Raw genomic sequence first — 18192 nt, 5'->3', positions numbered from 1 at the left:
ATTCATTTGCTTCTTAATATTAAATCACCTAAACTTGTTTTATTAGTAGCACAGCCCCATTAATATTTTTATTTAGTACTGCCCCTTGAATTTGTTCACGTCATTATGTCATTATGGATTTTTGTGACGTCATACGACCGACTTTCCCAGTTGTAATCTACATGCATAGGTCATTGGGTTTATAACGTTCCATTTTATTTATATTTTCTCTCTGATAGGCGTTTCTTGTTTGATTTAATTATTTTTATTTTTTTAGCAGTCACATAAAGAACCAAGCTATGTAATATGGAATTTTTACACCCATAATTGCTGCTTCTTCCTGTATTTGCGCGATGATTATCTGAGATATTAACTCCATGACACTATATTCTCAAATCTTTTTCTATAAAGAAGGAATGTAGTTGACAATTGTTAATAGTTTTATTTGATCGTTCGTCAAAAAGTTGTAACTCTGTTACTCTTGTATCTTCAATGCAATTGAGTAATTAAATAGTAATTAAATTGAATGCGTTTTAATTCCCTTTTATTATTGTTTAATTTGAGTTACAATGCTATGACGTTAAATTTTATTTACACTTAAATGTATTATGAATATTGCTGGGCCAAGTAAGAGGTTGAGCGCTCTATAACCAGGTTTAAACCCCCAATGCTTTGCATTGACCGTTCCAAGGCGGTGACCCCAGCTTTATTCATATTTTGTGTTTATGTTGGTTTGTATTGTGCTGTATTGTGCTGTTTTGTACTGTTTGGGCAATCGGTCACTTGCCTTAAATAAAGGACCAACTAATTGTTTTAAAGATCAACGGACCCGATTAAAAAATCCTGAAATACACCAATATTATGGGAGATTATACGTTTAAATGCATTTCCATATCATAATTCGATTAAAACCATCGTATTCAGCGAGTATACAGGCGATAACTATGCCGATTTTTCGCACTTCGTGATCGAGTCGACATTTTTGTTTCAACCGGAAGTGACGTATGAGTTAACCACTTGCTACGAGTTCATAACAAAGGAAACGGTATCAGCTTTTGTCTTTTTAAAGTTCGTCATATAACGTGTTTTTTTTTCATAGTACACATCCACAGGACATCGCATCTTGACTGTTTAAGTATTTAATTATAATTTAATCAGGCAAATATAATTGACACATTGAAAAGATATAATTATTCGCTGAAACTGATCGACGTACGAATGCCAGTCAAAATTTACTAACCGTTCGAGTTCAACACTTCAACAACGTACTAGTTGAAATAAATAATGTTGATTTGAAATGAATAATTCTTACTTAAATGGTCGTGTCATTTTATACTAAATGACCGAGAATAGATGTTTTATTTCTTTTGCTAGTATCCTGACATGGCCATTTTGTTGAAACCCGATGTGTTCCCTGCACACGATTTTTTATTTATGGTAAATTGATCTCATGTATGTCGACATTCACTTCAAAGTTTGAATGATCTCATTTCTGTTGTTTTTAATAAATATTTTTTAATAATTAGTCTTGATTTTATATAAATATGACGCAATTGAATTTTTCTAAACTCTCCACGAGCGAGGTGACTTAATATTATTAATGAGAAATAGCATGTCAAATTTTTACTCTCGATGTTTTTGAAATGGAGAAAACATTCCAACACAACAATATATATGTAGCATACAAGTTTATTGCAACATCTAAAAATATAAATTACCACAGACACAACAACAGAACAACTTGTAACCTGACGACAAGTTTTAGAAAACTGGACGGAATAAGTAAATGAGCTTTACTAGCACAATGTTGCAATACAACTTGTCATGGAGTAAAATTAAGTACCTTTAACAAAATGACTTTTAAAACATCTTTTACAGACCAATACTATCACACAAAAACACTACATGGTCCCAACATTTAAAAATAAAGGTGTAGACATTAACATTTTTATACTAACAGTATAGCACACAATGGGAAAACTATTATTACAGCATATTTGTCAAAATAATACATTCACATTTTTCAAAAAAATAACTGTAGTTGCTATGTTAATTTGAAACAATACGTGATCAGTGCTTCAGCTAGGTTCTAATTTGTCAAAAGGGCACATTCGTAGACATTGTCATATAAAACTTGGGGCATTTCATGTGTTCACGTCGAGTCTGCACAGTCTTATCAGGGACACAGGCTAATATGGGACGAGATATTTTGCGCACGCTTTGTCCCATCTTTCCAGCGCGAGGATTTTTTAAATTAATTACAAACATATATGGCACAGGCTAATCTGGGATGACACCTTACGCACGTACACTAAACCCAGCTGGAGCAATACATGACAAATGGCATGCCAAGATGTTTCCAATTACTGTAATTAATTAAACCTAGAGCGGTGCAACTGCACTGCTTCATTCTTTAAAATTTTCTTCGCAGATGATGCTAATGGTGGCGGAGAGAACAGAATGGAAGAAGATGCCTGCTTAGCAATCCGGGTGCTCTTGAACTGTTGTTTTAATTGCAGCAATTCAACCATGAGCTCTGTGACATAATCTGAAAAAAGCATCAACAATTTATTTTTTACTACTTGGTTAAACTATGCACATTGAACAAATAAATAAAAATACACATATTATGCATAAAAAACAACAACAACAGTCAACTTAGTCAGTTTCACTGTTAGGTTTTTGTATATTATATATTAGAATGCCAATTTTCTATTTTGCTTAGAAGGACCATTACCATAAGTGCAGGCCTCTTTGACAGGTTTCACGACATGGTGTCCCGCCTTGTACTTTGGATATGAAATCCTGTAGCGCTTTTCGCCGTTCTTCGTCTCTGCATGTTTCCTGTGCGCATTAGAAACGGAATGCAGGGCTGCCAGATGCAATCTGGATTACAAAAAATAGCCTTTAATCACAGATTATATCAACAATTACTATTTCATATAACAACAAGGCTTGTCACCATAGGATGACATATGCCCCCTTTTTCCAAATTTGTCTAAACCTAAACGCAAAGTGTTTTTCCACATTTTTCGAAACCTAAACGCAAAGTGTGACGGAATTTCAGACAGACAGACAGACGGACAGTGCGATCACTATATGCCCACCTTCACAGGCATAAAAAGGAACTAAAATCATTTTCACAACTAATGCATATTTATAATGGACATATGCTCATGGGCACTTGATGGTTTATGACCTGCAAATGACAATGTTTATTGGTCAACTAGGATATTAATTTTACTCGAATTAAAGATCATATTTTTGGTTGTTAGAATTTCCGCAACCAATGCCGAATGTAAAAAAACCCAAACCGCATCATAATCAAATGTTGTTCTCATTAAACTTGCACAAATATTTATCAATTGTATAGGAAATAAACTAATTTTTGCCTTAAAGTTGTAGTTTTATAAATTATTACCACTGGACTATGAAAGACAAAAACAACATGCCTGCGCTAGCTCTTCTGTAGATATAATATTAATCGATCACAATTCATACCTCTGTTTCATTGCTGCGTATGAAAAGCAGACAAATTTTGGCGCAAATTGGCAGACCACCTTGTGTTGAGCCTCCAGCATCAAGGTCTGTTCAGCTGGTGACAGCATGCGAATGTCAGAGAGAAGACGCTTGCTTCCGATGACCAACAGTAATTCCTTGTGCGCCTTCGAGCCTAAAGACAAGTAATAGTCCAACTTTCATGGCAACACATGTCATTGAACAAAATTTCATAATCATTTCATTTACATTAATCGGATGTTAAATATATAATCCGATAAATGTAAATGAAACAAGGGTTGTTTGTAAAACATGCATGCCCCCCATATGGGCTGTCCGTTGTAGTGGCAGCCATTGTGTGAATACGTTTTTTGTCACTGTGACCTTGTCACTGTGACCTTGACCTTTGACCTAGTGACCTGAAAATCAATAGGGGTCATCTGCGAGTCACGATCAATGCACCTATAAAGTGTCAAGATCCTAGGCAAAAGCGTTCTTGAGTTATCATCCGAAAATCATTTAACTATTTCGGGTCACCGTGACCTTGACCTTTGACCTTGTGACCTCAAAATCAATAAGGGTCATCTGCGAGTCATGATCAATCTACCTATGAAGTTTCATGATCCTAGGCATATGCGTCCTTGAGTAATCATCCGAAAACCATTTTACTATTTCGGGTCACCATAACCTTGACCTTTGACCTAGTGACCTCAAAATCAATAGGGGTCATCTGCGAGTCGTTATCAATCTACCCATTAAGTTTCATGATCCTAGGCGTATGCGTTCTTGAGTTATCATCCGGAAACCATTTTACTATTTGGGGTCACCGTGACCTTGTTCTTTGACCTAGTGACCTCAAAATCAATAGGGGTCAACTGCAAGTCATGATGTGTTCTAAAAACACTGTATTATGTGAATTGAGAATAAGACATCAAACAGGGAATGGACATCATTTTGGTGATTTTCTCAAACAAAACTATTCATTTCATGATCTACATTTATTTTTGCAATATAGTATTAGTATCTTTAATTAAAGCTTTATACCGGTAAGCAATTTTCAATGACTATTTCATTAAAAATGGTTGTTTGTTTTTTTTCATTTTAACTGTATTTTAAAACTGTGTCCATGCGCAGCATTATAGCTCATTTCATGAGGATTTGTTTTTTAATTAATAAAAAAATCAAGTTTTGAAGAAATGTATTTAAATGATGCCAGTATTTATGCAAGTTTCTGTTTTAATTATAATTTGTCAAACTAAATATATACAATATATAAAAAAAAATATCCCAATTAAAATAATACAGTGTTTAAATTAAAAGAAAGCATAAAGACAAAAGACAAGAATAAAAGTGTAGATTGTTGTTCTAAATTAAAATGTTATTTATATTTTTTGCTGTTGGTCAAAATTAAAATGTTATATATATTTTTTGCAATTTATTTCCTATTCTATTTATAAATACTGTTCTATCTACTAGTGCAGTATGTTGTATATTCAGTTGTTATGATTACTGCAGTCTGATAATCTGCTTGTTTTATAACTGTCTGTGCCAAATACAATTGATAACAGTAGATCACTGATAACAATACTTGACTTTACAGAAACAAAGAGGACCATCTATTTTATGACACCAGCTTGATTTATGGCAGCTGTAGGGTGGTAATACACCACAATCTGCCAACTTGGTGCCTTGTTGGCATGGTGATTTGCAAAAATTCAGCTAGTTTAGTGACCAACTTATTTTGTACAGAAACCACCTAATTGAAGCAACTTTATAAATAAAATATAAAAATGATAACCCGAAAAAAGCTTATTTAATTTTACACATATTATAATGCTGTCATTTATTTTCTACAAGATTTGTAACACAAAATTGTAAAATAAAGTAAACTTTGTATTCATAATAGTAAAACTACATGTTTTTCTTTTTTCCACTTCAGAAATTAATCAAACAACACATCTTTAGTACATTGAATGCTATAATGAAATCTCAAAATGGCTAAAGCCCATAAGGAGCAAAATGAGTTTATTACACTGAAAACTGTTTCCAATGCAATTAATGCATGTAACAATATTAATTTGAAAATATAACATTTATTCAGTCTTAAACTATAAGCCAGACATCCCGGGTCTGGTAAGATGTTATTTGGGCTTCTAGAAATTAATAATTTATATAGTCAGGCTATTGGATTTTTCTCCTGTTTCTAATATAGAACAATGATTTTGGCTAAATATATTACCATGAAGACTGAAATTGAACTGTTATTTAAATTATCATGGCACTACCAGTAGCCTAAATGGCCATCAGCTACTAAGTACTAGAATCAGTTGCTGTTCAATTTATGAAAACACAAAAAAATCAAGATGCATTTTATGATTCACACTACATGAAGAATAAATGGTATATAAATAATAAAACACCTGTCGGCTACTAATTCAAATTTCTTTTTTATTCTTTTAACAGTTAAATGGCACACTATTTCTAACTTATCATCTCTTTTTCTAAACCAGCATTAATACATTATTGGAAGTCTGAATGTATTTACTAAAAAGCCCTTGCGTTTTCACATTTTAAACAATAAAAAGATAAGCAACACATTATTAATTGAATTTTTGGTAAATAGGTAGAAAATATGGCTTGTCAGCAACTGCTTTACATTAGAACTTGAGCTAAATTAACCGTGGTGGAAAACAGTAAGAGGTCACGGTGGTGTAGTGGATGCGGTGTCCGTCTAGCGATCGGGAGTTCCTGGGTTCTCCCTACTCAGGGAGCTTTCTCATTATCTCCTCCATAGACACCAAGTACTGGTTCTTCCCAGGAAATGGACTCAACAGTGTCCACTGCTTGAAATGCTAATTGTGTCGACTAGCAGTATATTTAGATAGATACACATTTGTATTAAGATCGAAAGGTGTCCAGTCATTACACCCCCTGGACGTTACACCCCTGGTCATTACACCCACCAAGCCTGGTCATTACACCCACCAAGCCTGGACATTACACCCACCAAGATGTAAACATAATTGATTAGGTTCCTAAGGTGTGATCACACCTACCATGGGGCACACTTCACTTGATTAATGGTGTTTCTGCTTTAATGTGTGTCCAATGGGGGTCTGTCCAAGTGTTTTTTATTGTTTGTTTGTCTGAATGTCTGTCTTATTGATGTGCAGTGTTAATTGGGAAATAACAATTTTTTGGTGTGAAAAACATTTATCTTTGATCTTTTCAAATAATTTGTTAATTATCAAAGTGTAATAATAACACCTAAAATTAAAGGAGTTTGTTCACACCATTATTATTAAAATTCATTTGAAGATGTTGTTGTTTGATTTTATGAATTCTAAAGAATATTGCATCTTTATGTCGTGGCAAAAGAATATCATAACATCAAACGTAACAAAGTTAATAAGACAAATACTCAATGCAAATTGTTTTTACTCATTGTCCCCATATATACCAGAACAATTTTAGAGAATATCATACTATAGGTATATATTGTTACTCTGTCAAAATGCCCCCAAAACAAATATTTTGGTGTATTGATTCAAATTGTAAAAAAAAGCGTGTTAATAGTTCTGATTTTGCTGTTTCATGTGATAATTGTGGATTATGGCAGCATATTAGATGTGGTGATACTGGTAAGTCATTTTCTTCTTCCTATTATAAACATTCTATATCATTTGAGCTCCATGACATCATGCGATTTTGGACCTTAGGGCATTTTCCGTTTTTATCAAATGGTCTTGTAACTGATAAATAATTTAAAACACCAACTTGGTTTAAGCTTATTAGCTGCCCCATTCTTGACCAATTTATTTTTGTTAATACTCATTTATAAACTTTAACCTACACAATTATATAACTTATATAATTATTAGTCTCTATAAAAACATATCCATTAATTTTTAATAATTAGATAACTATTTGTTACATTTTAATCAACTACATCATGTGGAAAGTTTGGAATCCTAATAATACTTTCTTATTTTTACATAAATGAAATTCAATTTAATGGTCTTATGGACATTACTGGGTATAACTTGGTATCTGTGTTTTATCTGTTTATATAACTTATATAATTATTAGTCTCTATAAAAACATATCCATTAATTATTAGTAATTAGAAACTATTTGTTACATTTTAACAAACTACATCATGTGGAAAGTTTGGAATCCTAATTTAATACTTTCTTATTTTTACATAAATAAAATTCAATTTAATGGTCTTATGATTTACATTTTATTAACAAAAATATAATTTTTCTAAAAATATGATATGTAACAGAATGGTATTTATGCAGGAAAAATGAAATGGGTAGAGACATGAGGGATTATACATGTAATATATATTTTTGTTGTCATACAAATAATTAAGTTTATCTTATGTTGCATTAAGACTCATGCCCCAATTTAGTGTTTTAAATCATTGACACAGTTTTGTGTCATCATTTATGAAACACAGTTTGTAAAACTAACAGTAACACTGGGCCAAACACTGGGCCACTTAGATAAACATTGTACCTATTTGGGCCACATTAGGGCCAGACAAAGACCCTCTAACTGTTTATTAGGGGCCATAAAAGATACACAGACTATTGCTAATTAGGGCCCTCCCATAAACTGTGAAAACATGCTTTGATTGCTACAGTAAGTGACAGATTCCTGTTAATTGTGTTTCAATATAAAAAAGGATTTCTTCAATGATCCCTAATTATCAATTCTGACTTTAAATTTTAATGATATTATAATTAATAAAACAACTGTCACTTTAAAGTATGCAGTAAAATTTTATATATCATACTGTGACAATATGTTACTTCTATTTCAATATCTAACAAACTAACTGAAACCAACAGATATAGGATATTTTTACTTTATTAATACTTGCTTTAAATTAATAGCAAGTTACCTCCTTTTGTTTGGGTGATATGAAATAGCCTAAGGGCAGATTTGCTTCATTGTCAATATCAGAGACATAACACTGCATGCATTTTATGCACTGCTAATCAAATAGATATATCAATAGATAAGTGAAATACTATGGTTACTACAATAGTAATAAAACTTAAGTAACAGATGTGATACACTGAGATAAAGATATTGCCTTAGTCCTTATATATTTGAGGCCGTTTCCAAAAATAATAAAGAATTATTTTTTATAGCTTTAAAGATTTTTTTTACAATAAATTACTTACAAAAAAAACGTATCAATTTCAGAATAATGATTGATTTAATATCGTATTTGATTAAAATCTTCTTTTGTGATGTTTAAATGCTATAATTTTCAAACGACCAGTATTGATCAGTAATACCCAGTAATGACCAGTACTTACTTTGTATTTAACCGGGTATTTACCGCCAGCCCGGTCAATACTCAATTGACCGATCAATATGCCAACCCTGATATAACAGTATGCAAAATTAAAAAATTTGAATATATCATAAATACTTGTTGCACAATACATAGGTGTTTGAAATTTGTTCTGTACAGGAATCAGCAGGAAAGAGTATAAGCAGGCTGTAGAACAAGGGCTTGACATTCCTTTCAGGTGTATCCCCTGTCTTCTGCAAGAACAAAATGTTATTAATGATGCATCACGAGACGACACTCAGGAAATGGAGCCCATGGACGTCCAACTACATGATGACCTTGAACCTGAGCCTTCACTTGTTGATCTGAATGAGTCTCTTGATGATGCCACACCAGAGGACACTCACGAAATGGAGTCCATGGACGTCCAACTACATGATGAACCTGAACCTGAGCCTACACTAGCTGATTTGAATGAGTCTATTACCATTGAGTCTGAACCCGAGCCTGAACCTGAGCCAGAGCCTGAAATTGTCAACGCCAACGACAGTATTACCATTGACACACCTTTTGAGCTTCCCCAAGAGATTGTCGAGAATTCCATACAAGAAGCGCCACTTAACACGTCGATCGTAGAAGAGCAACCTGTGGTCTTCCACCATCTCCCAACAGGTAGCAAGCACGGCAACCCTATCGTCATCAGTACAGATGGATACTCGTACTCAGTCTTTAAGACGTTGAAGAATGGCGGTACAATCTGGCGATGTAGTGTCAGGAACAAGAATGTGAAGTGTCAGGCGAAGCTCACAAGTAATGGCGACAAGTTTGCTCGAAACAGCACCAACCATTGTCATCCCGCTGATCCAAGTCTGCTGTACAAGAAGGAAAAATCTGTGAAAATCAAGGAAGACTCTTCAAACCATCTGTACCACTCCGCTATGGACTTGGCGAGAACTGCTCTTTCTGACAGGGGTACCCGCCCAAACCTGCCAACAGCAGAGTCCCTCCAGAGGAAGGCCAACCGTCACAGAAAGAGCCAAAGACCGTCAGAGCCAACTGACCTGGAGTTTGCAGTGAATCAAGGCTATCTGAACTGAGGGGACTACATCATAGCCGACCTGCGTGTTGACAGGGAACGGCACATCCTCTTTTCCACACCAAGGCAACTGGAAATACTACGGTCAACCAAGCGCTGGTTTATGGACGGGACCTTTAAAGTAAGTGTTTATTTAATTGTATATTCTCTTCCAGGCTTTGGGGATTTTAATAGTACCAATACATATGGCAATGATTTTATTTAACTATGTTTTATAATTGAGGCAGGAAAGCTGTTATGACATCACACATCTTAAATTAATAAAAGGATAAAAGATGATTAAGCTTGAAAAATGCATCTTGATTACGATACACAATTCAATTTTAATGTATGATACTTTAATATTGTCATATTGTCCTCCACAGATTGTAGACAGACCATTTCGCGGAGGGCAGCTGATGTCAATCCATGGGTTCATCCAATTTGATGGAAAGATGAAACAGATTCCACTCCTGTTTGCTCTCATGTCTCGGCGAAAGAAAGAAGATTATGTGGCAGTACTGGGTGAGATCAAATCAATTCTGGGGGCCTATTCAGTGGAAGGCTTTGTGGTCGACTTCGAGGCAGGATCCTGGGGAGCGATAAGACATGTCTTTCCAGGCGTTGAAATTAAAGGATGCGTATTCCACTGGGCACAGTCTGTGTAGCGCCATGTACAAGCAGTGGGGCTTGGTCCAGCCTATATGGAGCGCAAGGACCTGTGGGATTATGTCCGCAAGTTACTTGTGCTTCCTTTTGTGCCGTCTAGTCAGATCGAACCTCTTTTCAGGAACCTCGCGCAGCGTGCAAACACAGAACCTCTGAGGAAACTTGTCAATTACATTGACTCAACCTGGATTCAGTCTTTGACCTTCCCAATACAGAGTTGGTGTATATACGGGTTACATGTCAGAACCAACAACGATGTGGAAGGCTTTCACACACGTTTGAATGGCGTTTCTGGTGGTAGATCACTGACATTCTACAAACTTGTACCTGCACTCAGAAAACAAGCACTTGAGGCTGAGTTTGACATTGACCAGCTCATACATGCCATAATTTTTGAGACCAATTCCGGGACATTGAGTTAAATTGTCCGGGACTTTTGCCGATTTTCCGGGACATGTATAAAATGTAGCGATATTTAAAGACATATGCATTTTTGGTACGTTTTTTTTTGTTTCGCATCGTTAATAGCAAAAGTTCGAAAGCCTATCCGAAATACACTTGATCTATTAACGTCAAATTAAACATTTCTACTTCCGTTACTAGATACAAGCCACGTGTTTTCAGTGTAAGCGTTCTAAACATAGATGGTGACGTCACTGCGTTATTGTTATTAAGACCGGTGTGTGTAACGCGTAGTTGTTGATACGCCTTTATTCATTTATAACATTTATATAATAAAAAAATACAACAATACAGTACCGTTAGATCGTCAACTCAAATCAATGCACAATAGTTTTTTTAACGTTATGTTTACTGGGGGTTTAGAACAAGACAATAATAAACCGTGTGAGGATGACGTTTTTATATGCTTTCTTTTTTACTCAACTTCTTTGTCGGTTAAACGTGCGAACATAAACTGCTTTTAATTTTTTACTCAGCGATATTGGACTTCAGATGTGTGAACAACTATCCTTTGCCCTTACGCAGCGGGAAATAATGACGTAGTAGATTAAAGTCAATTTACAACCACATTAAACAATGCCGCCTTTTCGGTTTGACCGCGAACGTGAGACAATCGATATAATAACAGGACCCCTGTTAATTGATCGATTTTGACACGTAGCGTAGTCTGCCTATTCGGGTAGGCATTGTCATGGAGACGCTGCAGATATACACAACTTCGAGGTGCAGTTAAGCTTAAGATAAGGTACATGTATTTATGGATTTTGTAAATTCCGGGACATTTGACAGATTTCCGGGACAGCGGGACAAGTTCTTCATTTCCGGGACTGTCCCGGACAATCCGGGACGTATGGCATGCATGCCAGCTGGTTGATAATAGTGTTGGCAGACGGCAAAGAAACCAGTATAGGGAATGTGACAGGAAGATTTTTGATGCCTGGAGAAAGTATGAGGCCAAAGAGATCAGTACATCGGGACTCTTGAGATTAGTGAGTAGGTTGTACGGTGCGGCTGAATATAAAGTATAGAAATTGTCTAGAATCGTGAAATCTCACTTGTAGGAAGTGTATATACTGTTTAAAGTGAAATGGAATTTCTTGGCAATATTATTTTAGTTTTGTTATTTCTGTCTGTATATTCCTGAAAAAAAGTATTAATGATTTAGATGCATATTATTACATTTTGGTGAAATAAAAAGAAATGTATAAATTTAAGATTGTGTTTTGTTTATTCTTAATATTTTTTTTATTTATCATTTTTTGAAATTTATTTTCAAAGTTTTTTCTGTCTGATTATTCTTGAAAAAATTATTTATGATTTAGATGCATATTATAACATTATGGTAACATAAAAATAAATGTATATGAATTAAGATTGTGTTTTGTTTATTCTAAATAATTATTGTATTTATCATTATTTTATTGTGTTTTCAAAGTTTTTTCTGTCTGTATATTCTTGAAAAAATTATTTATGATGTAGATGCATATTATTACATTATGGTGAAATAAAAATAAATGTATATAAATTAAGATTGTGTTTTGTTTATTCTAAATATTTATTTTATTTATCTTTATTTTTATTTCTTCAAGTTTTTTCTGTCTGTATATTCTTGAAAAAAGTATTTATTATTTAGATGCATATTGTTACAGTCATTAAATAATTTGAGCAACCATTAATCTCATCAGTGTCATCTTACATGACAAATCCAATTAGTGGTTCATAAGTTGATAACACCTTTCTAATCTAATCAATATCTTGGTGGGTGTAATGTCCAGGCTTAGTGGGTGTAATGACCAGGCTTGGTGGGTGTAATGACCAGGGGTGTAACGTCCAGGGGGTGTAACGACTGGAAACCGATCGAAATGTGTCGATTTCAAACTGATGCCTGTTAAAACACTTACAATAAATAATTAGATCTTGCCGTACTGCCAAAGTCAGTTTGGTTACTAGCTGCCAACTATTCTAACTACATACAATGATTTTTAATTCAAAAGTATTTTTTACATTGTCAGTGTTTGAGCTTTTTGAAATAACATAGAACTTGTGGTATTAAGATGCATATCTGATCATTGACCTTATTAATTAAGTTCTTACCGTTTTGCGATTTCTCTTGGAAAAAGCACCTTAGTTGTCACGTTTCCGTTTGGGGGCTCCTAACTCGTCTGGCCTTAAAGCTTTCGGCTGTAATGCCTTGAAGTTGTCCGTGTCAGGGAAGAAAGTTGGCACTGCATCAGGATGCAGCGACAGTCTCATCCCAAAGCCCGCACTCGCCATCACACTCGGGGGGGGGGGGGGGGGGGTGGACAAAGCACTTATCCTCAAAATGTTTCATGCAGAGTTTTGCATATTTGCTTGGCGTAAAGTCCACCACCTTTCCGTCGATAATCCTTCGTGAATTCACGGCTAGAATCCATTTCCGCTTAATACTTTCGTCCTTTGAGAAGCCGAAGAATCCTTACTTCTCCGTTTGCTGTTCAGAACGAGCATTGCAGCCAAACGCTGCACATTGAACCATCTTATAAATCAGTAAATCCTCAATGTCATGTAAAAGTTCGACTCGTAATCAACACAAAAGAGATTATAAATTAAGTATATGCAAGTGAATGATCAACACAGTCTTGTAATCCTTGAAGTTTTGAGGAAATTTGCATGCTTCAGTGCATACTGTACATAACATGGGAATATTCGTCATGCGCAGTGGTGCACACATACGTCATCGGGGTAAAATAGCGGCGGAAATTGCCGAACGCGTTACGGAAATTCCCGATCATCAAAATCATCGTTTTTTTAGCTCTAACTTTTTTTTTAAATTCTATTTTTTTACTTTGTTGTTATAATATGGTATTACTTTATAAAATATGAACAGTGAGTCAGATTTCTTCTGTTGACCTTTAATGAAAATTCAATACTGCTCCAGCAGCTGGAGTTTCACTTCTTTATAATGTATACAAATCACATGGGCGTTGGTGGCAATAATACAATATTTTCTGTAGTCTAAGTCATTAGATCATTTTTTAACGTGATAGTGTTATTTGATGGGCAGCTTTGAATGATTGCATATTAAGAAAGATTGACCTTCAACCCACTCTATGTTTATAAAATAATTAGGCGACACATTTTGAAACATTTTAACGGTACAGTTAGTGATTTTAGCTCTAACGCGGCGGAGGTTTAGAGCTGTATTTTGAGATCTACGGCGTGCATTGTGATATGTACATCATGGATTTGGGGGTCTATGGTAGAGATTTGTGGATGTAGCGTGTATATTTGGGGTTTAAGATCGAGCATTCGGGGGCGATTATCCAGTGAAACATCTAAATGGTTATGGCTAATATGTGCATTTTGAAACTACTTTTATTTCATATTTGTTAAACATCATAATAATATAAACATATCTAATTGAGAAGTTGAAAATATGTTGAAATTATACCTTGAATATTAGTACATTTTGTATAAATAAACTCCAAAACATCATTTATTGAAATTCGTGGGTTAATTATTCTAATTGATTCTTAGACACATGCACGTGTAATGATTTGTTTGAATGTATTACCGGTAATCTTTCGTTTACATAGCATGAATATATTATTTGCGAAACTTATAAAACATATTCATGATTAAAACCACAAGAACGTGAAGTGGATATTTAAGAACCACTAAAGACATCTGTACTTCTGTCTGTCGATACCGACTTGTGCGATGGCATTATTCTACACTTTTTTAAAGGCGCATACCATCTTAGTGTTTAAATCAACGTCGCCTGTCTTTTTAAAGACATTTCTTGTTGTTGTTGTTTAAGGACAATTATTTGTTTAAACGTAGATCATTGTTTGAATATACTACTTACATAGTGGTGATGAATATGTACAAAATGACATTGCGTTAATTATAAATTCTGACATCTCATAAGTGAATAATGGTTTCAAAAACGTCTCTTGAATATATTTAAAACATCAATTTTTCAAAATAAATTACCTTAATATGAAAATTAGCTTTGAAAGCCTGATGCACGATCAGCATCGCAACGCAACTGACAAGAATCGACACAAACCACATGGTCTATTTACTGACCTCTGCCGATTAAATAAATATTGACGAAAAACGAATTTCAAAGTTCTTTTATAACTTAGAGGTCAGTGACTGAATTACTAAACGTCGCAATTATAAAGTGTTGACGGTGACTAGCGCAATGGTTGGTACACTCGCATCTCACCAAGGCGACCCGGGTAACATTCCGGTTCCCGGCAGCAGGTTTGGTTAGTGGTCAAGATGGGATTTCTTCCGGGTACTCCTGCTGCCCCCCCCCCCCCCCCGCCCCCACAACACAAGATCACAACAAAATGGAAAAAAATCAGCAAGAACGTTAAAGCTGGACATTGCAGCTATTAATCGAAATTCGTCTCAACGTTCGTGAGTCTAGTTATTTAATTTAGTAGGAGTGCAGCGGCACACACCGGGTCCGCACAAAATGGAACCTCTAGCTCGGAACGTTCCTCATTAATTCGAAATACAACTTTGTCTTAATACATATAAAATGGGAATTAGAATATTTTGTGTTCAATCTCACTCTTAAATAACTCATGACATCGATCTAAACGCCCATATGTATTGGTAGTATGGTAACATCTAAACACGAAATAAGGCCTTTACATGAAATCAAACTACACGTAAAATAAATCTGTTAAATGTTGAACCAATGATCTTTATTATAGTGTTATAATTAGTTAAATCTGAATTACTACTGTGCATCGCACAACCACTGTACGTATCCTGGAACTTAAACTGTTACAAAACATCTCGAGGTGATAGCCAAAGGTCAAGGAAAGTATTTAGTATATATATTAAAAATCAACAAGATATGCATCAAATGATGTTTTACTGACGCAACATGTTACACGAATCATACATTTGAATACTATTTCTCTCTGCTTGTTCCTTTTGCTGTTTTCTGAAATGCAAATAATAAAACGAATAATTATAATGTTAATGAAATTTACACGTGAACGATGCCAATATCTTCATGTATAAACAAGTCGATTAACAAATTTGCCTATAGCTTTTGCACGCCATAAACGAATTTCGGCTGTGATCGATATTTATCACTTGTGGCATATTTAATAGACTTTTGTTTCAATTTGTCAATTCTGTGCATATTAATATTTGACTCAATTCATAAGAAGATTGGTGCTGTTTTTAATACGAACAATAAAATTCATTAACAGGAAACGTTGAGACAGCAATCATTAATGCATGACATTGCTATTACAAGCATTCATAATAAAATGAAAAGAAAAGAAAACTTAAGTAATAAGGCTGGTACTACGCATGATACCATTTCACTGATAAAACTAGTAACGTAGCGAATAAATAATACATTCAAAATTGACAAATACCGGTAGATAATTTGGTTGTGGATAGTTGCAATAGCAACATTATTGTAGCAAAAGTAGATTGTAAACTATAAATTGTCGTTACCTTGACGTTGCAGAGTCACGCATTATATTGTCGCGTTTTCGTTCTTTGCTAGTTACTTCAGTGATTGATATGAGAAATAAATAGTCTGAATGTCTTAAGGCAATTGTTTACTGCGTGATTTGTAAATACAAGGGACATACCTGTACTTATTTAAGAGAAGTTGTGTTAAGTAAATTAAAATTAACGATGTGTTGATGACAATACATACACTTTCATTCCGTACATTGAATGGTATTAATCCTGACCAGTCCGTCTCGGCTCTGCGGAACGACGTCCTCTAGGGCGGTAATGTGGGATCGGGCGTATAGGCCTAGGGCGAGGCAGACGACCGGGTCCATCCCTTGCTGTAGAAAGACGATCAATGCAAACTCTGTTCAGTGTTGTATAATCATTACTTTTACAATATTCAGAGAATGTTTGCAGTTTATTGGCGCTCAATTGCATAATAGTGCAATATCAACATTATAATACGAGTAAAATGAAACCAACTGTTATTATTATAACTAAATTATGTCTTCCATTGTTAACTCCTATATACCAATCTTTGCTTTATTTAATACGCAATGACGCTCGAACGCAATACAGTCCGATAAGGCTATACATTTGTATACACTCCGCGCGTGGGTCTTAAAATAGTAAAACGGGGTTTCCAAAAATGGTATTAACGGTAGACGCTCATTAAATTATAGCCACAAACAATAAAAATTATAAAAGCGCGATCTTTTGTTAACTAAAATATACACGCATGCTTGGTTTCCTGTTTAAACAAGAGCATGTTTGTGTACTAAAATTAAAGTAAAATGCTGCCGCCTCCTCCACCTCGAAGAGTTATTTCAACCTCGACTTTTGGCCTCGGTTCACTTCACTCTCCTCGAAGTGCAATATTTACTTTATCCATCAACAATCTTTGATATTTATATAACATAATGCACACTTCATATGGAATACAATAATTGTTTTTCAATTTAAAAACAGTGTGTAAAGCATTTTAATGGTTTCGACATAATACAGAAAAAATATAATATACCGGTAATTATTAAGGCAGGTTATATATATTTATTGAAATCTATTGAAGGGAGAAACTAAGAAGTTAGTGATTCGATTCTGACATCTCTTCTTTATATAAAAACAACTTTGGACTAGATCTATTTTAAATATATTTCACAAATAAGAGAAAAGTCTTAGTTAATGTAGCAATAACTATAATAGTTATTCCTGTAACAATGATATTATCCGTTCATCTGAAGCAATGAACAAGCAAAACTTATGTATGCAGAGATAACTATTATTTATTAGCGCTTAAAACCACATTAAATTTAAATAATTATATTGGTCGTACATCATCGATATTTGAAACCTAGAATCGCCCCTTTCTTATTGAAATGTCAAAAGTTTAAACAATTATCAATACAAAATAACACTTTATGTTTATGAACTCCCAGATTTAAAAAATGCGAAACGAGTTATATACTTTTTATTTCATAGATGTATATCTAGTTGAAAACAAATTCTTAAATTACTAAAAAAAAGAATTAATCTAATCGTTTTTTCACTCAACAAACCTTCAGCAGCCTGCGGCATAATCAGTACTGCAGCGCAACAGAAAAGAATCAACGTCAAACAGAATTTGTTCATTTTGACGTTTACAGCTTACAAGTTGTCGAATACGATTAAAGCGCCTTTCGATAGGTATTATATATATTGTCAGAACGACAGACAG

General features: G+C 34.4%; 1 protein-coding gene and 1 long non-coding RNA gene across 3 annotated transcripts; both read right to left on the bottom strand.

The window, feature by feature from the left end:
* Window positions 1-1650: 1650 nt before the first annotated feature.
* LOC127836454 (uncharacterized) lies at window positions 1651-13719 on the bottom strand. Of its 2 annotated transcripts, XM_052363099.1 has the most exons (4): window positions 13092-13719; window positions 3481-3652; window positions 2717-2865; window positions 1651-2527 (listed from the first exon to the last, which is right to left on the bottom strand). In XM_052363099.1, the coding sequence occupies exons 2-4, from the start codon at window positions 3585-3587 to the stop codon at window positions 2352-2354; spliced, it is 432 nt and encodes a 143-aa protein (XP_052219059.1). In that variant the 5' UTR covers window positions 3588-3652; window positions 13092-13719; the 3' UTR covers window positions 1651-2351. The 2 variants fall into 2 exon arrangements, with proteins under 2 accessions (XP_052219059.1, XP_052219058.1); XM_052363098.1 differs by lacking the exon at window positions 13092-13719 and having other exon boundaries at window positions 3481-4012.
* A 2137-nt stretch (window positions 13720-15856) lies between these two features.
* On the bottom strand, window positions 15857-16784 carry LOC127834746 (uncharacterized). Its single transcript, XR_008028104.1, has 2 exons — window positions 16681-16784; window positions 15857-15945 (listed from the first exon to the last, which is right to left on the bottom strand). It is a non-coding gene; the product is annotated as an uncharacterized LOC127834746 (long non-coding RNA).
* Window positions 16785-18192: the final 1408 nt, after the last annotated feature.

Source organism: Dreissena polymorpha, chromosome 6 (assembly GCF_020536995.1).
Source record: "Dreissena polymorpha isolate Duluth1 chromosome 6, UMN_Dpol_1.0, whole genome shotgun sequence".
Classification (NCBI taxonomy): domain Eukaryota; kingdom Metazoa; phylum Mollusca; class Bivalvia; order Myida; family Dreissenidae; genus Dreissena; species Dreissena polymorpha.
This window is presented reverse-complemented; position numbering and strand designations above follow the sequence as displayed.